The sequence below is a fragment of the Caloenas nicobarica genome, chromosome 7, assembly GCF_036013445.1.
Source record: "Caloenas nicobarica isolate bCalNic1 chromosome 7, bCalNic1.hap1, whole genome shotgun sequence".
Taxonomy (NCBI): Eukaryota; Metazoa; Chordata; class Aves; order Columbiformes; family Columbidae; genus Caloenas; species Caloenas nicobarica.
The window spans coordinates 7,842,078-7,862,172 of record NC_088251.1 but is presented as its reverse complement, the minus strand read 5'-3'; the positions used below and the strand labels follow the sequence as shown (position 1 = coordinate 7,862,172).

Here is a 20,095-nt window from a genome sequence, read left to right as displayed (position 1 = left end):
GGTCAGTAGATGCTCAGAAAACTCAGTTACTCAGACCAGACAACACATGTGAGCCCTGCCTTGCCTTGGTAATTAATTCTTATTGGGTGGTTTGAAGAAGAAAATCTGCAAAAGGTTCTGGACATCTTTGCTTCACTACAAAATTGATTTATCTAATGTTAAATTGTGAGTTTCAGAGCTATACCAGATCAGTTTCCTCCTGGAAAAAAATGTACGTAAAAGCTGGTGAGCCAGCAGGAAAGGACACGGGCTAATGCCAAGATGCTCTTTTATTATTATTACTCATTTGTATTGAGGGAGTGCCAAAGAGCCTTCATCTGTTATCAGCACCTTACTACAGGTTATTTATGGGGAGCAGTTGGACATGAGATTAAGTCATTTATCAGTTGTGCCGACTACTCGGCTACCTGAATTAGCACACCATATCAGCAGCACTTTGTCCAGTACTACACTACCAATTTTCAGTATTTGATAGTCTGGACAAAAGTTGTATCTAAGCTACTGAATGGGGATTTTCCCTGGAAAATGTGGTATTGTTTGTATACGTGTGAAGAATGGGCTGGACAACCTCTACAAAATTACATTCGAAGAAAACAAACAAAACAATTATATGGTACTTTCAGCTATTTGCTTATTGGTAAATATGTACATGATCCCCTTCATGAGGCCTAAAGATATTATTGCAATATTTTTACCTTAGTTTCTTTTACGATTTTGGTTAATGTTACAATGCTTGAGTGTGCAATCACTAAGTGTTCCCTAAATGCCTCAGGCTCAAAGCCATGCAAGAACTTGCTGACAGAACAGGTAATTGAACCTTTAACTTCTATACCCAAGGCTTATACGCTAAATTCTAGATGGTTTCTTCTCCTTTGTGTTGCCTTTGTACTGTTAACCGAGCGCTGTGTCAAACTACTGAAAAATATGAAAGGCTAAAATAAAACACTGGAAAGACAGAACTGACAAAAACATTCTCTGTTTAAGGACAGTGCCAGGAAATATAGGAAGTATGGAGTGGTAAGGCAGGAAAAAATGAAAAAAATATCCCACAAATGGGGGGTGGCGAGGGGGCAGACGGGAAAAAGACTTGAGAAGATAAAGAACTTAATGTCAGTATAGAAAGGAAAAAGAGACGTAGGAAAAGGAAACGTGAAAATTGGAAAGGCCACAAAAGACTGAGACAGAAGACGCCATGCTCAGCTCTGGCAACAGATGAAAATGAGCTAGCACTGGGGATTGCTTCTGCAGAATGCTCTGTTCCTGCTCTACCACTCCTCATTTGGAACATAATGATATTAACGTTCCCCACCTCGGCATAGGTTGCTGAGGTCGCTCTTTAACTTCCCGTTTGGTCTCTTTGAAACACAGGATGAAGAAGTGGAAGGCACCATTTATGCCATTGACCCTTGTCCATGCCACTTCTCACAGTCACATTAAAACATGATAAAACTCCATATTAAAACTAGTGGTGTTTTTTGTCCTGTGACTCCAGCTGGACAGCTATTTCAGGACAACACACTAGACTTAAGTTTTTTCAAGGCTAGTTGTTGTTTTACCATTACTCTTTAAGTATCACTTCTCCTCTTCTGGTCTCAGTTATACAGAGTGTTTCAAAAAGATGGACCCAGTTTCAAAGCAATTGCAGAATGCAATTTGGTCCATCTTTTTGAAACACTCTGTATTTACACTTCATACTCCAAGGCTAAAAAGTCCTCTATTCACTTCTTTGTCTTCACTCCCTCTTTTCCATCCTCATGATGATCCAAGAATCACCTTCTCCATTTCCTCAATATCCCCCTTGAACTGTGCATGTAGCACCAATGAAACCTCCATAGTCTTTAAATAATATCCCCACCTATATATTGAATACAATATATATACTAAAAATGCCATTCTTCCACCTTTATATGTGGAAACAAAGACTAACAAGTTCCTTGGCACTTCAGAAGTCACTCATAATACATTAGCGAGACTTCAAAGGCCTTTTCAGTTATCGCTTCCTCAGATGTTCACCTCCATTCTGCAGGCAAGATATGCAGTGTGACAACATTTACTTTCCCAAACAATAAGAAATAATCCAACATTCATGACCTGTACTTTGTATTTACTAATTCCTTAGTCTAGATGTCAGTATCTTTTCAGTATGCGCTCATTTCCAGCAAGCAATACCAGTGTTGCAAGCTGGCATGCAGTGTGATGCCAGGAACTGATTCCTCTGAAACCCTAATCAGTGATGATCCGTCATGAGCAGTGAGTAACTATAGGGTCAAAAAAACAGCGGAAAAAACACAATCACAGTTTGATCATGATATGATGCTATGATGCACAGTAGCAAGAACTGTATTTGTAAATCCTGGAGTTGCCTTCTAGTTCTTTGTCGTTATAGTCTGAGATTAAATAATTACTCAATTTTTAATCTACTTAATCCATGCATAAAATTTTTAATCTATTTAACTGTTGCAACAGTGCATCTACATAATTTTAATTTCTTAACAAAATATCAAGTAGCAGAGCAGATCTTATCAAAATTCGAGTATGATGAGACTTATAATGTTGATCTCATAAGAGTGTCGTGCTAGTTTGTCATGTCATGTAACTGAATTCAATTATACAGCTTAATCTTTTAACAGTTTTTCCACAATTTTCCTTTCATGACTGAGTGTCCTGGGGAGAGTTTCACTATTCTGCCTCAGGCTGATACTGGTGTGACACTCCACAGGTCTGAAATTCCTCAGGTGATTCATCTTTTTCCCCGCCCCCTCCCCCCCCCGCCCCCTTACCCGTTAGCACATCAGTTTTCTTCAACTGCATCTCTGGAATTTCCTTACTAATCAATAACAGAAAGATTTCAAAAAAATTTTTTTATAGCTTTTTTTTTTTTTTGAGGATCTCACCTATAAGATTCCAAAGTCCAATGATTTTAAAATACGTAGTTCCAGGAGCTGGTCTACAGCATATCTAGAATTATTGTCTGAGCAAAGAATCAACATGATTTTTTTCTGAGGTGAACAACATGAGCTTGTTTTGGTAAAGACAGAAAAAAAAAAAAAGTTCAAACATTTCACTTCAGCTGCATCATTGCCTTTTGCTCCACTTTATCTTGTAATGGACCAAAAACATTGCATCTTTTTAGCTCTTCCATGCACGTAATATTCCTTCTTAATTGATGTCTTAATTCTACTGGCTATTATGTACATGGTGTGATTGTGTTTTCCTTATGAAACCTGTGTGAATTCTAGCTATCAGTTCCCACTTACCAATATTACCCTTTTTCATCCTCTTGTATTCTTCCAGTTTCTTTCACTTCACCAATTTGGCCTGTTGGTTTTTAATCTCTTTTCTATTACTATTTTTTCAGCATAAAGGTACCCAGTCTTCACTAAGGAAAACGGTGGCTGTTTTGTATCCTGTTACTGCTCACCAGGGAAAGAGATAAGAAGGGTGATAAAAGAATGGTGAGTAAAATTCTTAAAAATTAGATAAATAATATATCTGGGTTTACATTAAAAAAAACCCAACACCTGTATACTGCAGTGAGCTTATTAGGTTAAAAATGCTAATAGTTAAAAACCCTGAGATTTGGGCTTGCTTCTCTTGAATAGAATGTGTGTGTTTGTGTGCATGTTCTGAGCAAGGTGTATGGGTACATGTGTGAGACTTAGAAATGCTCTGTTGACAGTCCTCATGCAGATTTTCTCGTAACTCACAAACCATTCACTAGTGGCCCATGAATCACAGGTTGAGCAAATGTCCAGAAGGTGACTTGATGGCCTATGGTAAAGGACAAATACCACTCCAGTGTAGGTTTTATACATTAGGATGTCAGTCTAACAATATTTGCAATTTCATTGTTTCCCCCCACCCCCGAGCTGAACAGCAATTTAGCAAAACCAGCACGAAATATTTCTTCAGAAGTGCATGTCCTCTGTCCATTGAGTATAACAACTGAACTCAGTGTTCAGCAGCTGTCCTGCCCGCAATACTGGCCGGGCTGAGATCACATTCACAAACAAGTCATTCCAGTTCCTCTCGTTCAGCACTAAGCCTCTTAAATGCCCAGTGAAAGAATTTTCCCCCATCAAGTAGTATGCTGCCTCAACTCTTTTTACAAAGACATAATTAATCTATTTGCAATCTTTGTCGTTAAGTGAACATAGACCAATATAGAAAACCTACCCACTAAAAAATTGTCTCCTACCCAAACTACACCTCTTAATAACAGAATGAATCAACATTACACACACACACACAAAATCTGCATTTTTCATGGCTTACCTAGCTACACATTCATTTCTATTTTTTCATGGCTTACCTAGCTACACATTCATTTCTATTTTCTGCCTTCAAAGGAAGAACCTCTGAAAGGAAACTACTGATCACTTATTTGGCAACAACCTCCCACGTTTTCTAAACTCATTACTCATTAGCTGCCATTCAGATTTTGGGTGAAATCATAGTGTCCTTCCTGCTGTAACGTTCCCAACATGGACTATACATTTCCTGAAAATGAGAGCTCTCCGTTAAATATCAACAAATCCCTCTGAGGTCTCCAATTCCATTGGTAAGCCACATCGCCTGTGATTTTTCCCACACTGTCATCAGGTTCTCATCATGATGATGGGTATTTCTTGACAGATATTCCAGCTGAACAGAGGTGCTCGTCTTGGCTAACAGGACTTCTCAGTTCTTGTCTGTCACCAGCTGCTTAGAATAAATCCTGATCCTCTTCCTTTCTAATCTTACTGGCTGCCAGGCTTCCTCTCCACTTCCCACTTTCCCTGAGCAACTAGTTTTCTTCTGTATTGACTTTATCAGTGGATATATTAGAACTGGAAATTTGTATTTCCAAGGAAATTTCGCAATTCCTCTCAGCTCTGCACTTTGCAACTCCAGCTCACTGCTCAGATATTCAGCCTTGCTCCACTACCCTACCACATAGATAACGAGCTATTACTACACAGGAACCTCAGAGCTGATTAGAGAGTGCTCAGAGAGACGCTGTCTGCACTTTGACCTATCTCATTTGGCTTGGTTAGGAAATCATGCCATTACAGCTAAGTAATCTAACTTCCACCAAAAAAAGCATATAGATGGATCACATATGCCGCTCGTGTCTGTCATTTGACACACAACTTTCAAGGACAAATTCTTTGAAACTCTCGATTTTTTTGGTTTGGTTTGTTTTTTGGTTTTTGTTTCTAAGAGCATTTGGTAGCATCCTTGACCTTTGAAGCGTTGGCTTTCTAGATTTCTCACATCGTCAAATCTCTAAAAATATCACTTGGAGACAGTTTCCCACAAAGCAAGATTATGCCTACTAAATTTACCACTTTTTTCTTAACTACTTCTAATAAGCTATCTCAGTGGCCAGGGGTGACAGCTTGAAAAGTTTGCTTTACATGAAAAGCAGTACGTGGAAAATGAGAGGCAGGTGCCATAAGAAACACCTAGAAGACGAGGAAATTGAGAACAGTGAATGAGGTAAATGGGAGGGAAGGAGCTGTTGGCTGCCTTTCCTGCAAGGGCATGTTGCTGGCTTGTGGTCAGTTGGTGTCTCTTTGTATTACACTCTTTTAAAAAGGACAAATCACTCTAAATGAAATGCTTAACTTGTATATTCAATTTGCTTTAGGTGGTTGGAATATGGATTATTGCACTTTATCTCCTTGGCACAGTAGCAGGTGAGACAATATCTATAAGAGCTACCACTAGAAGGTGAATTCAGACAAAACAGTACATAGATGATGACTGGTATTTTCCTTTACATTGAAGTTGTAGTATGATTTGCACCTTATTGTATGACAATGTCTATTATTGTGGATAGAACTAATGCTAAAAGGATCTCCCATGTTAAAATTTTATTATTAAGAATACAAGAGGCATAGGTCTATGCCGAAAAATCACAGAGGAATTCAGAGTCATGTGTCCTACTTCTATCGAGACAGTGCACAAACTGCCTTTACGTGACTACAGTACAAAAAGAACTGCTCAGCAACAGGGTGCTTAACACAACAGACAGTGCTAAAACATGAAAGTTGAGTGTGAGCAAGAGACCTGTTTGATCTAGAAAAAGCTACTATATTGAAAGAAATTATCATTTAACTCACAGTACAAGGTTACCACGTAGATATCCTTCATTCCTATGAGCAGAGACACAACATTTTGGAGAAGGAAGTAGGCAGGAGCAATTCTAACAAGCACTCCTTAAAGCTTTTTTTTTTCTTTTTAAAGAAATTGAATTAATCCTTTGCAATCCTAGAAAATTATGTCAAAACAGTGTCTGAGTCTTTAGTTGGTTTATCCTCAAATTATTTAGCTCCTCTTGTATTACCTGCTTCAGGCAATATCCATAAAACAAATATGAATCTCAGCTTCAAAATTAATCATAAAGTGAAATCCTTACTTTTCTGCTCTTCATAATGTCGCAGTCTCAAATACAACATCAAGTACAAGGGAATCTGACACATAAACAAGTTGTTTTTTCTGCTCTAGGTAAAGAAGTTTGCTACCACAGGCTTGGCTGTTTTTCAGATGGTCCACCCTGGTCTGGGGTACCAGGGAGACATCTGACAGGTTTGCCTGACTCACCAGAACATATGAACATCAGCTTCTTTCTCTACACCAGAGAAACGGGAAATAACTCACAGGTGACGTTTATTTTTAACATCAACAACTGACAAAATCTACAAATGTTTGTTGTCTTATTAAAAAGTTTACATCAGTCATCACAGATAGACAAGTCAGAATAAGAAGATAGTCTGATGGTACAGTAATGAATGTGCTTTGGGGTAAAGCATGAAAAAAAAAAAAAATGTTCTGAATGAACTGTAGGACACAACAGCTTTCCTGCCATTTTCCTGTCCAAGGATATGGGTTATGGCAGACTACCTTTTGTATGCAATTTAGGCCCCTGAGGAAACCTGAAAACTTGTTCAGATAAATAGCCTTCTGAGTATTCAGATAGGAGAACAAATACTGCTGTCTTACAGGGAAGCTGAGTTAGGAAGTTATTGTGACTTTCAAAAATAAGAATCTGAAGAAGGTTGATTTTTATGCAGTTTCCAAACCCACATTCCACCTCGACAACTGAATGATTTTACATTCTTACCTGTCTCTCTGCACTCCAAAAATAAGACAGAACTACTCAAGTTGCTTATGCCCAGAAATACTGAGGAGAGCAATGCAGAGGAACCTGTGAGATCAGGAGCTGGGCCCATACCACTTCAGCAAATGCTTATGAAGCTGCTAAGTCCCTTTCAGGCTCCCAAACCTGGCATCCCCTGAGCTGTACTGGGATGCTTAGGATTCCTCTGGCATGAGCTATGATGCCATCACTGCCATTGCAGGCATCATCACTTTACGGCAACCCTAGTTGCCACACTGAGAATCCAACTCAGGCTCTCTAAGGAGGTTATACCTGTAACATGCTTTTACAATCTGCAGAGCAAGGTCATGTGAGCACACAAGATACATCCAGCAGCAGGTTACTCAGCACCTCTGTTGTTGGTACAAGTTAAAATGCACCTTGCACTACTTCCCAGCCATTGAACTTAAATGTATCTATGATCCAGAGCCCAGCCCTTCCATACCCAAACTCCCTTGCTCACATCACAGACCCTATATTTGTCTGAAAACAAAGACGACATTCAGATATTCTCAGAGAATAAGGAAAATACATAATTAAGCAGCTTACAGCAATGTGTGAAGATCAGCTTCACCCTTATTGTACTCAGTTCTTGCATGAAATTCTTTCAGCCTTTCTGGAGTAGCTAATGACAAAAAATAGGCACTGAAACACAACATATCCAGAAAAAAAATGCTTAGATGCAGAGCAGCACATTGAAGCCAAAGGTCAGGTCAGTAAAAGGGAAGCTGAACCAGGAGATGTGGAGCTGGTGGGCTGCTCTCTGAAGGAACTCATCCAGCTCAGGCCAGCAGGCATCCTGCAACACAGTGGCCCTTTTAGGTTGTTTCGTATTCTATGTGGTGGTGGGAGGGGTGTCTTGCTGCATTAAGCAAAATAGATAGGAGCAGCAGAAACCACACAAACACCACTTCGTTGGAAACCATAGTGGAACTGAGAAAGGTGGGATACAGGGGTTCTAGAGTTCCAAAAATCACAGTTTGTCCCTTCAAAGTAGTCCCTTGATTCCTACAGAGCAGATGACCTAGCTCATTTTTTTAAAATGTTTGAAAGTATGAATAAAACTTTTCTCTCTTTTTTTTTTTTTTTTAAAAAAAAACATACAGGTGATCTCAGCAATAAACCCCTCAACCATCAAGAACTCACATTTTTCCTCACGTAGAAATACCTCTTTCATCATTCATGGATTTGGCAGCACTGGAAAAAAAGGCTGGGTGGTAGAAATGTGCTTGGTATGAGAGTACCCTCTGGTTTCCGTCAGCAGTTGTAACTACAACCTGTCAGTATCCTTTAGGTGCTAATGTTCACCTTCCAATTTGCACTTCATTAGGTAGTAGCAGATATCAACCAAGAGTTGGTCAAAATGTCCCCACTCTGGAAGGTGCAGCATAGTCAAGGCTTCTTAGTCATCTCTCAGATTATGCTTCTCTAGAGAGTTTCCATTCCCAAACCCTACAGATCAGATCAAAGCAACAAACTGAACACAGATGACCCCAGCATCAACGCTGCTGTCAGAATATCTCATTAGACACACCAGTTCACTGTTTCTCCCATTAGGAGCAACTGAACCATCCTTCAGCCAAAAGTTCTTCCTGAATTGTAGAAGTCAAGTCTCGGTCTACAAATACTGCCCTGGTTCACCACTACTCAGGTCCTAAAAAGAAAAAAAGAAAAAAAAATACCACAAACACACACAAACCTTTTTTGTTTGATTACAAAGTGCAATGAAAAAAATATTTCAAATACGAAACATGGAAGCTACCACAAAAAACAGTCCTGTGTCAATGACAGGCTTGGCTCTGATAGAGAAGCAAAATCTACTGTATTTTCCGCTTCTTCCACACTAGCAAGGAAGAGGACAAGCTAGAAAAAGACCACCACTGAATACTCAGTCACAGATCTGCAGCATTCATACATCTATGAAAACTCTTAATCTGGAATATTAAGTTTCCAATTTTTTCTGCTGAAAAGAAACAGCAATTCTGTCTGCCTCTCCACAGTACAAAGTTACGGTGCCTACAGGAGAGAAGGGAGTCCAGGATTCAACGCACTATTGCTTCAAGTTTCTCTTTTCCTTGTCACTTACCTGATTATCATGGATTAATTTTTGTTTCCACTCTTTGTTCTTTCTCAAACCTCAAGTGAGCCTTAGTCACAGAAAGCTAAAACTGCAGACTTTAATATATTATTCTGGGGGGAGTGGGGAGGGAAATCACTGATCTGTACAAGACTGTGACCAGTACCAAAGTGACCAATGCATTCATTTTTCTTGATGAAATAGAAACTTTCCGCTGTATCCAACCTTTCCACTCTGACATGACTTTTTCAGTTTTAAAGGCACTTGGTAACTAAGTCTACTTCTTATGCTAACCAGTTAAACTACCAGCATCCCTCAAGGAAACTCACATAGTGCACATAGAAACTACTGTGCAGTTTTGTGTGTTTTCTAAATTATTTCAAATATGTATATGAATGTCTTATAAACTAAAATATTTTAGTTGTCTTTTATAATTGATGCTTTTTGGATGAATGGCTTGTTATATTCTGTTCTGTAAGCAGATGCATGTTTCAGTGTAGTATGGTCTACTTTGAAGAGCCCTGTTTAGTAAAGAATGAAAAATTCCATTATTATGTTATCTGTTAACATTTATTCTGATTTAAGTTGAATCTGTTTGTCACTTTGTTTCCTTAATTACTTCACTTTATGTATTCCCACATCAGGTGTTACTGGAAGTGGAAAATACCAACTGCATTGCTGTCGACTGGAAAGATGGTGCAAAAGGCACCTACGTCAGTGCAGTGAACAACATCCGCGTGATTGGGGCTGAGGTTGCTTATTTCATAAAAATTTTACAGGTAAATACCACAGCTTTACCACCTACAGTTACTAAGTGGATGTAGTGGGTTGATAACGCTGTTGGCTTTGGTTTTGAATCCTGTCCAATATGGTCAGCCAGTGCTTCTGGAAGAGCTGTGCAGTGCACGCAGTTGAGACCCTGTTAATTATACTAATTGTGAACTGTGTAAGGACTTCTCACAGCCACAAAAGACGTAAATTAAGCTAATGTGGTTGGAGAGAGATTCCAACTCATTACAGACCAGTAGGTGGCAACATTTCCATATGATGATACATTCAGTGGAAATGCGGCAAGGCCTGAATTCAGAGCTTTCCAGAGTTTTGCCAGAGTTACATACATGTGCTAGAATTAAATTAGTCTCTCAGTTTAGCACCACTGAGAGGAGCAGGCTCACTTGATAATGTCATATTTGCTGTGTACAGACATGATGAACTACTCAGTTCTTCATATTCCTCAAGGCAAGTGTTCACATTTACACATGTAGCATAGAACTTCGTTGCAAAGTTTAAGAGTATCAGCTTTTCCCACTGACTTCAGAAAGCCTCATACATAGTTAGAACTGCAGAAAATCAGAACCCTGCCTGGCTACAAACTTGATCCTGGTCCGTAGGCGATCATCTTAAAGTGCTGCAAGGGAGAGTTCAGAACCAAAGCTAAGTGCTAACTTCACAAGCACCCAAATATCAAAGAACCATTTTGCGAGAATCCTCTGAGATACAAGCTCCTGTTTCCACTTAGGAGATTCATATTGAGCCTCACACATTTATTTTTGTACTTTCTTCTCTGTGTACAAGTCTTGGATCACTTGAAGATGTGTTCAGTTTTTCATTGAGCGTCTCTGTTACTGCATCATTTGCAGTTGAGGTCTCTCTTGATTCTGTTACGAAAATGTATAAATGATCCTTAGACTTTCTGCTCTTTCCCTCAATTGGCAAACTTTAGGAGTTGGACATTAGGAAAAGTTAAGCTGTGTTGTAAATGGTAGTACTGCAGTAAAACACACATTACAAAACAAAACAGTGGCAAAACCTCAAGCAATTAGCAACTAATGCTGGTTATCTTTGGTCATTACAAAACCCAACAAAACTGTGGTTGGGATGTAGACTGCATGCAGGTGACACATGCTGAATAATCTCCATTTCCACCTTCAAAGCATGTGTAATATCTCAGCAGTGCAAGTCTTGTACAGGTGACACTTGGCAAAAAGGAGAATGAATGTCACCCCACCTAGGCTTGTCAGTCAAAGTATTATCGAGTGATATGATCACATTTTCCGAGAGGCACATGGAGAACAGATGGGATTTAAAAAGGGCTCCATAAGAGTAATTAAAGAAAAAATAGATCCTATTGATGAAATACAAAATTAGGGCTTGATCCAATTGATAAAGAAGATTCATATTTTGTCACCAAGGGTAATTGAATAGAGTAACCATATGCCAACACTAAAACAGTGAATCCATCATCACTAGGCATTTAAGTTCTAGACTGGATCATTTTCTATCAAGTCTTAGTGTGATTTAAACAATAATTAACTCAAGGAACTCGCACCCTGTTCACTATGCAGGAAGACAGTCCAGATGTTCCCAAAGGCCATTAACGTAAGACACCCTCTTTGCTTGCTGTTTAAAGCCTGTGTTCTTGTCCCCCCCCCATCACCACTTTAATGATCAGGAAGAGTTCAGATACTCCTCTGGCAACGTGCATCTAATTGGCCACAGTCTGGGAGCACACACTGCAGGAGAGGCAGGAAGAAGGATCCCAGGCATCAGACGGATAACAGGTAGGTTGTTCACCAAGGCGCAGAGATAACACAGCACGTTTCGAAAGGAAAGAAACTTGCAACACACTGGTCTGTAGACTAGGATTAAATTATTGGCAGGGCTGCAGACACCTTGTGTGAGAGTAGGTAAACTTTACACTTCTCAGAAACAAGTGTAATTATTACATCTTGTTTCTCTAGTTAGGTTGAAAACTCTTCAGTGGAAGACTTTAGTGGAAGGACAAACAGTTAACATGTTTGTAACATTACTGCTGTTGACAGGGTGACATCAAGCACTGCAGAAAGACAAAGCAAGTTATCAAGAATCCTTAGTTTTACCTACTCATAAAGCTTTACAGGCCAGTAATAAGCTAACAGGTAATAAAATGCCTCCTTCATAGTAATACTATGCCATTATATAGCCTATTGGAAAATATTTTATTTCTGTTGGAATAAGGTTGCAGAAGGCTCACAAAACCATATTATTGCACATTTTTTCAGTTTAGCTTAATATTCATATCACTATTATTAAACATGCCTCATACAATACTGAATGTCTGATGCTGACGTTTGCAAAAGACATATTAATCTGTGCAACACTTCTCTCCCTCTCTCAACCAATAAATGTGGGGGTTTTTTAGGCTTAGACCCTGCCGGGCCCTATTTTGAAGGTACTCCTCCTGAGGTGAGACTGGATCCTTCGGATGCAGATTTTGTCGATGTTATTCACAGTAATGCTGCTCACTTTCCTGCCTTCGGTATGTGTTCACATGTCAGTAAATATCTGCAGGGATGGGCATGTCACTGAGACACTGACATCATCACATGTGTATCACCTCAGGGTTTGGAATCTATAATACCACTGGTCACCTGGACTTTTACCCAAATGGAGGAACTTGGATGCCTGGATGCACTGATTCAGCTCCAGAGGTGAAACCAAGTGAACTGGAAGCTATCATTGCAGGTAAACATATATTCCCAACATGCATAGTACTTTATTTTTGTTCAAAACTGAAAGTGAACTGTGAAAGCAACTGTCCATTTGGGAGAAAACAGCAAAACAAAATTGGGTTGTGCCTATTTACTCATAAGTAAGAAAAGGAAATAAGACACAAAGGTTGGATCAGAACAGTGCTCCCCAGGGAACACTGTATGGAAAGGAGGTATAATCATAGAATGGTTTGGGATGGAAGTGACCTCAAAGATAATCTAGTTCCAACCCTTTTGCCATGGGTAGGGACACTTTCCACTAGACCAGGTTGCTCAAAGCCCCATCTAACCTGGCACTGAACACTTCCAGGCATGGGGCATGCACAGCTTATCTGGGCAGCCTGTGCCAGTGTCTCACCACCCTTATGGGGAAGAATTTCTTCCTCATATCTAATCTAAATCTACCCTCTTTCAGTTTAAAGCCATTACCCCTTGTCCATAAAGTTAACCTACATGCCCTTGTAACAAGTCGCTTTCCAGCTTTCTTGGAGGTACCCTTTGGGTACTGGAAAGCTACTATAAAGTCTCCTTAGAGCCTCCTCTCCTCCAGGCTAAGCAACAACCACAACTCTTTCAACCTGTCCTCAGAGGTCTAAGCTTTGTTCTGTAATTTGAAACTGGACCTGCAGAACACAAAAAGACAGGGAGCAGGGAGTCTGCAAGTCTAACACTCTGACAACCCCAGCAGGAAGCTTTCTAGGCTGGGACAGGCCAGTGTTATGAACAAACATGTTGCATGACACCACCACCTTTGTTTTCTTGCCAATGCTGCAAAGAGCATCTGACACTTATAAGGCATGAATTAGGCAAAAGCTCTCAGTGTTTCCAGCAAATGTACATGGCTCACCTCTCCACCTGAGACTTCTCTCTCTTTGCAGGCTTTGGAGAGGTTGGCAGAAGGCTGGTGGATCCTCTTTGCTCTGTTGAGCCTTTAAAAACTGTAATTAATGTCATCTTGCCAGGACATCTCAGATATATATACATATATATGGCTGTCTTCTTATAAGGGGCTATTATGCCATAGCAGACTTATCCATCTCACTTTAAATCTTGGGGCAACTGACACACGGTTCTCCAGATAAAACACAGACAAAACAGTAAATTCTACTGCAACTATAAATGTGGAAATTCAGATGAAAAATTATTATAAGACCATACTACTGTTTCATGCCTCAGCCGTTTCCATGGTGAGGCAAGCGCAACTCCTATATATGATAACAGGAGGTTATTTCACAGATGCTCATAAACTTTTTTCCAGCAGACGCTACAGTCATTGGGGGGTGCCATCACTCACGCAGCCATGAGTTTTATTGTCAAAGTATCCTCCATCCCACCGGATACCTCGGATATCCCTGTGAATCATACGAATTCTTTAAGGCAGTAAGTATATCAAGCCCAGGAATTGTGAGCTGTAAAGAAAATAATCCAAGTCTCTACACTCATGGTAGGTCCTGCTATGTGCACAGAGCACTTGGATGCTGGTGGCTGGGCTCTCGTGTGGTTTGGTAGGAGGATGCGCACGCTGAGGCACAGTGGTTCCACCAACTATTCTACTCTGGAAAATGAATCCTGAAGCACAGGTAATATCACCAAATAGGATGAAAAACCAAACCAAAACAACAACAAACCCCAACAACAACCACCCACCACCACACACCTCGTAAAATTCTCAGCCTAAATCTTTATGCAAAGAACACATAAGTTAGATGTATCTACACTACTAATTCCTGGCTGAAGAGACATTTGGAGCCTCCAAAATCATTGACTCTAATTTACACTGAGCACTGATCAGAGCACCTAAACAAATGCACTGATGAATGATGTTCCCTTTTCCCCCTCCATATTGCCTTGCAAAGTGGATGCAGGCAAGCTCCCTTCTACTCAGAGGGTAAAATGAGCTTACATTTTGTCCTAGACGCTAACCAAAATATACTTGAACTAGAGAGTTTCAGGCCATCATTCAAATAGGTATCAAACCTGCTCATTCCACACCTGCTTGGTATGTATGGGTGTAGGAGCTGTTCTCAGAAACAAGTTTATTTGGTGGTAAGATATGACAACATACAGCATTGCCACAGCCTTGCAAGATCAGAACAACATCTTGAGCCTTAATTTTGTTGGAGCTAGGATGCAAAATTTCTCCCCATTAACTGATGCTCTTATTTTCCCTAGGGACACTGCTTCCCATGTTCCCAGGAGAGATGTCCACTGATGGGGTACTATGCTGACAGATTCCCAGACAGATTGAAGATGGTAAACCAAAAGTATTTTTTAAATACAGCAGCAGACCCACCTTTTACTAGTAAGTGGAGGAGGCTTGTTACGGTTGATCTATGTTTGAAAAGTGATTGCCTTTACATGATTTACAGCCATGTATCTCCATTACTTCTATTAATAATTGCTAACATCTCTGACCAAAAATTCTACATTTGTTATCAAAACTCAGGCTCACCAAGTCTTTCATTTGCTAAGGTGAATGAATTCCAGTTAGGAAAAAAAAACACAACACAAAAACAAACAAACGAAACCAAACTTTCCAGTATACCAGCATTTTTTGATCTCTCATATCAATGACAATCTAGTTTTATTTTGCTTTTCTTTATGCAGCTTGGAGACAAAAAGTATTTATCAAACTGTCTGGTGTAAAGAAAACAAGGGGGAATATATATCTAGTTTTCCATGACATAGAGGGGAAAGCAAAGGAATATGAAATTGCCAGGTAAGAGAAACTAATATTTCCCTACAGCATTTAATGCTGCTAACCTTAATCTACACATTTTCCACATATTTAGGTGGTACAAACACTTATTCTTTGTTGCAGACATTCTACTTAACATCAGATATGAAAAGAGTTATCACATAGATAAGACCCATGAGGGCAGATGGATGGTTATAAAAAGGAAATGATAGTTACTTCCTTTTAACAAGTTCTTTGTTCCTCTGAGCTGCTCTTAACAAAATAAACATACACCTCTGGAATGCACGTATTTCACACGGTGCTTACCCATTTCATATCCACGTTAGCACAACCACTCCCACACTAGCACAGCAACACACATCACATACTCCACATGCTGACAAGTCTCTCTGCTCTGCCAGTGACTTGCTGTACGACCTCATGCAAGGCAATCCTGTGCCTGAGGTTATCAAATTTGCAAGTAGATACTTGTCTTCCTCCCTAGGATATATTAAAACCCACCACTACTATATAAACGACACATTTATATGGTCTGGCCGGTGGGCTTCATTCTTAGCTCATCTTTCCAATTGACTATCAAAGTAGCAGCTCCCACTGTCTTCTGTACCTGCTCTGAAACAAGAGCTCCCATGTGTTCTCCCACCATCCTCCATCCATGGGCAAACCAAAGCCCCATAGAAGTTCCCAGCTCACCTGTAAAATCCTTCTCAATAACCTCACCTGGAGGTCTCCTGGCAGCGATACCTGCAAAACTCAGCACACTTGGGCACTGGAAGCAGCCCCAGCCTCCCCCTTATCTCCTGGTGGTCTCCTGCCACATACACACTTAAAGTTTTCGGTATAGTTTTTCACCCTCTCCCCATTTAGAACATCCCAGAGTCCTGGTCCAGTGTCCTGTGCTGTTGCAAAGCACAGCTAATGTGCAAATTTCTGTTGTAACAAAGGGAAAATCCCCAGTCCTGTGGACAACAGGATTTAGCTCAGTAACCTCTAAACATTTAGCACTGATGTCTTCACTTTGTTTGCAGTGGAGTCCTCTCTCAAGACCAAGTTTATACAAAATACCTTGATGTTGAAGTTAACCCAAAAAATACTAATAAGATTGATTTTTTCTGGAATAAAACTGTATTTACTTTGCTCTGGGCAAGGCTGGGAGCAGAAACAGTCAATATAATTCATGGAGAAGATGGACATAGGTAAGTATATACCTTTTACAGGTCAGAAGGGATGGGAAAGAAGCGCAGAAACTCTGGAAGACAGGATTGAAAAATGGTCATGATAAATAGGAGGTATGGTTTGCAATCAACAATTTGAATTGCCATAATTACAAGGACAAGATATTACAAACAAGGGAATAACTCTCTGGAAAAGAATACAACAGTAAATAATTCGAGGTGTGTACCATGCCACAGCAAAACAACTACAAACCAAGATAAAGCAAGTCTCATTCCCAGGTGCATTACCAGGATTATTGTATAGAAGGTCCAGGCAGTAATTATTCTAATCTAAGTAACTGGGGTGAGACTGTAACCAGAAGTAGGGTCATTTTTAAGTTTGGAGAGTATAATTCAGGAATGATGCACACAGCCTGAAGTCCACAAAAACAGCAAAAGAGATTTAGAGAACATAATGACATGAAAAGGAGCACAAAATATACGCATAAGGTGTCTGTGAAGGATCGCAGCCAACTACTCCACGTATCTACTGGGTTTAAGTCAAGGTTTAACTGATGCATTTTACAACAGCAGAAATATTGGTTAGATATTAGAAAAAAAACCTTCCTTATAGTTTGGCATTGGTAGGGATTATTTAGAGAATATGGCGAAGTCCCTTTCAGGGTGAGGTCCAAAAAAAAAAAAAAAAAAATCTAGTTAAGCACCTAGCCTAAATAAAGGGATCTTAACAAGACACCTTTCTGACTTTTTGTCTAAAGCTCTATATTTGTGAATCTAAAGGTTACTTGAATTCATGTATTAAAACTTGAATTTTACAGCTGGTCCCCAAAAAAGGAAAATTTACCTTGTTGCTGCTAACATGCAGATGCTAATATTTTGTACAGCAGGCTTTTAGGAAGGCTTAAGTGGGATTATGGATCAAATCAACAACCTTCAAGGTGACAGCTGACAATCTTTCATTTTTCTTTGGGGGAAAAAAGGAATAAACAAATCTTGATTCAAGGTTTCTTTTTCTTCCCAGGTCAACTTTCTGTGGCCGTGGGACTGTCACATATGGAGTTCCCCAGTTACTTACACCTTGCTAGAGGTCACCAAATACAACTGTCTTGTACACAGCAGCTGAGCAAACCATCAGTCCCGTGCATGGGAATGTTGGTACAAAGTTATTAAAGCAAAAGTCAAACTGCCTGTTGCTTCCTTTGTTTTTTCAATTATTTGCAAACACACTTGTCAATGTTTTCCATGTTTGAACCAAATGTATTGTGCTTGTAACTATAGAAGCAATTGAAAATCACATGTGGTAACATCCATTTATAATGCTGCACAGTCTTACTCTATCAGTGCCTCAAGAACAGCAGGTAAGGACTGTTTCCCATCACACAGATACTTTGCCATATTTTCTGTCTGCCAAACATTCTCAAGGTGGCACATTATGTCAACACATTGCTGGGGCTGGCAATGGTCCCAAAAGACTCCTTTCCACAGCCTAGGCTATTGCTAAAAAACTTGCCAAGCCCACACAAGAGCACTGCCCTCAGAAGATGCTGTGGGATGAGGCAGGAAGAGGACAAGAACAGGCTGTTTCTTCAGGAGGTCAGCACAGCCCTTTGTACACTGCACAGAGGAGCAACATGCCAAGCCAAACCTCAAGTGTTCCCCACTCCAGAACAAACTAAAAGGCTAAGTCACAGCACCTGCCCATTGCATAATTTCAATCACGGCACCTGCCTATTGCATAATTTCAAACACATCTTTGCTGCGGCCACTGACAATCCTGGAGAGAAACTCTGACTTTGAATAACTCCAGGCTTTGCACAACCTGGGATTAACTATTTCACATTAAAGCAAACACTACGGCTCTGCAAAGCATGACACGAATGAGCCACCTGAAGCTTTAAATGACCAAGGCAGTGGATATTTTTCTAAGTATAAAAACCAAACTATAAGTTAATAAACAGGATGAAAGAGTTAGTAATTTATTCACTCCTATCTCCTCATGTTTGAGAAATGATGTACAAGCACTTGGGCAGATGAACTTTAAGAATCAGAAGCAGAAATAAAATATTAAGAACATATTTATAATGAATGTAAATATCTAAAAATATTTTCTAAAAGAGAATAACAGTCAGTGTTGTATCCTTGACTAAACACTAACCAAGCCTGTATGAAATTAGAAGCATAATTAAACACAAGTCTGAGGTTCAGCCAAGAGAGATCTGCAATCCTGAGTACTGCAGGTCCCCCCAGGGACTTGAGAGGTGGCCAGAGAAGCATGAACAATGCTGGGAAGCATCATGCTGTGTCCCAGGAGAGAGCCACGGCATCCTGCAGCATGGGAAATCCAGTCCTCACCTCTGTCTGCCTCCTATTCCAGACTACAGCTTCTTCAGGAGAGCTGAAACACAGCTAGACCTTCGTTTGTTGCTTGCTTGCTTGAAAGCCATCTTTCTTTCAACAGCCCTTGACTGTGGGGCCATATGGAGCAGACTGGCTCCTACAGGCATAGTGAGCAGCCTGCATCGTACTGAAAGACATGCATCCCAGCCCAAAGGAGAAGCAAGCAGCTGAAACCCATCTGACCGCAGCCTAAGGAATTGTCCAGTTAATCAGCGTGCTCTGTGTTATTACAGTGTTGAATAAGAGCAGCAGACCGTGATAAAATCCTAACTCAAATCTTTTTCACCAGCACTTAAATTAAATGGGAAAGACTCTACCCCCCTCATTTTAAATAAGTATTAAAGCTTACCAGGGCACTGGGGCATGTACTTGTTCTCCTGTATCACTAATAGGAGCATATTTACAAGCTACAATGCTACTTGAATTAAGGACAGGAGCGCTGAGCTCTAAATTATTATCCAAGGTGATGTTCTGGAAAAAATTAAAAAAGCTTCCCTGCTGTTTAAAGAAATAAACCCCAACAGCATGGAGGACAGCAGTGTGATATTACCTATGCATACAGCTGGTATCCATTTGGTCATTCTCAGAGGTGGAGATTAGGGAATATCAACTCTGGAAAGATGTATGGCCACAGCCAAAAAGCATAACCGAGCTAGCAAAGCTTTCTAGGTGAAAAGTTAGATGAGCACTCATTTCTTCTGGAGTTCACTCACAGACTTCTAGAGATGAACGGGACCGAGGGCTCCCAGACCTAGCCCTGTTCATTTGCACAAACTGTTCTTAGCCTTTTAGTTGATGTCTCTGTAGAACAACCTACTGAGTTCTGTAACATCACTACACAAAGCAGCCATGTTGCTATTTCTTTGTATGTTATTAATATTTGTATGTCCAGCATGTTTGCTCATCACTTAGAAGGGCTTTCTCAAAACTTGGGTTACATGGATAGAATAAAAACAATCCAAAGGGATAGACAACTGTCCCTCTACATTAGGGGTGTCAAACTACTTTTCACCGGGGGCCATATCAGCCTCACAGTTGCCTTCAAAGGGCCAAATGTAATTCTACGACCATATA

At 40.1% G+C, this 20,095-nt stretch overlaps 1 protein-coding gene across 1 annotated transcript; it reads left to right on the top strand.

Annotated features, from left to right (window-relative positions):
* Positions 1-729: 729 nt before the first annotated feature.
* On the top strand, positions 730-17,709 carry LOC135990874 (pancreatic lipase-related protein 2-like). The gene is made up of 13 exons (XM_065638991.1): positions 730-807; positions 5,633-5,681; positions 6,493-6,647; positions 8,251-8,376; positions 9,866-10,000; positions 11,674-11,782; positions 12,403-12,519; positions 12,603-12,725; positions 14,013-14,131; positions 14,924-15,053; positions 15,359-15,470; positions 16,478-16,645; positions 17,646-17,709. The coding sequence occupies exons 1-13, from the start codon at positions 730-732 to the stop codon at positions 17,707-17,709; spliced, it is 1,485 nt and encodes a 494-aa protein (XP_065495063.1).
* The last annotated feature ends 2,386 nt before the right edge of the window (positions 17,710-20,095 follow it).

What these genes read in the sequence shown, in the direction of transcription:
- LOC135990874 (XM_065638991.1), top strand. Translation starts at nt 730, where the DNA reads ATGCTTGAGTGTGCAATCACTAAGTGTTCCCTAAATGCCTCAGGCTCA. An exon ending in AAACGGGAAATAACTCACAG is followed by an intron (nt 6,648 to 8,250) that starts GTGACGTTTATT and finishes AAAAACATACAG; the next exon opens with GTGATCTCAGCAATAAACCC. An exon ending in TGCTCACTTTCCTGCCTTCG is followed by an intron (nt 12,520 to 12,602) that starts GTATGTGTTCAC and finishes GTATCACCTCAG; the next exon opens with GGTTTGGAATCTATAATACC.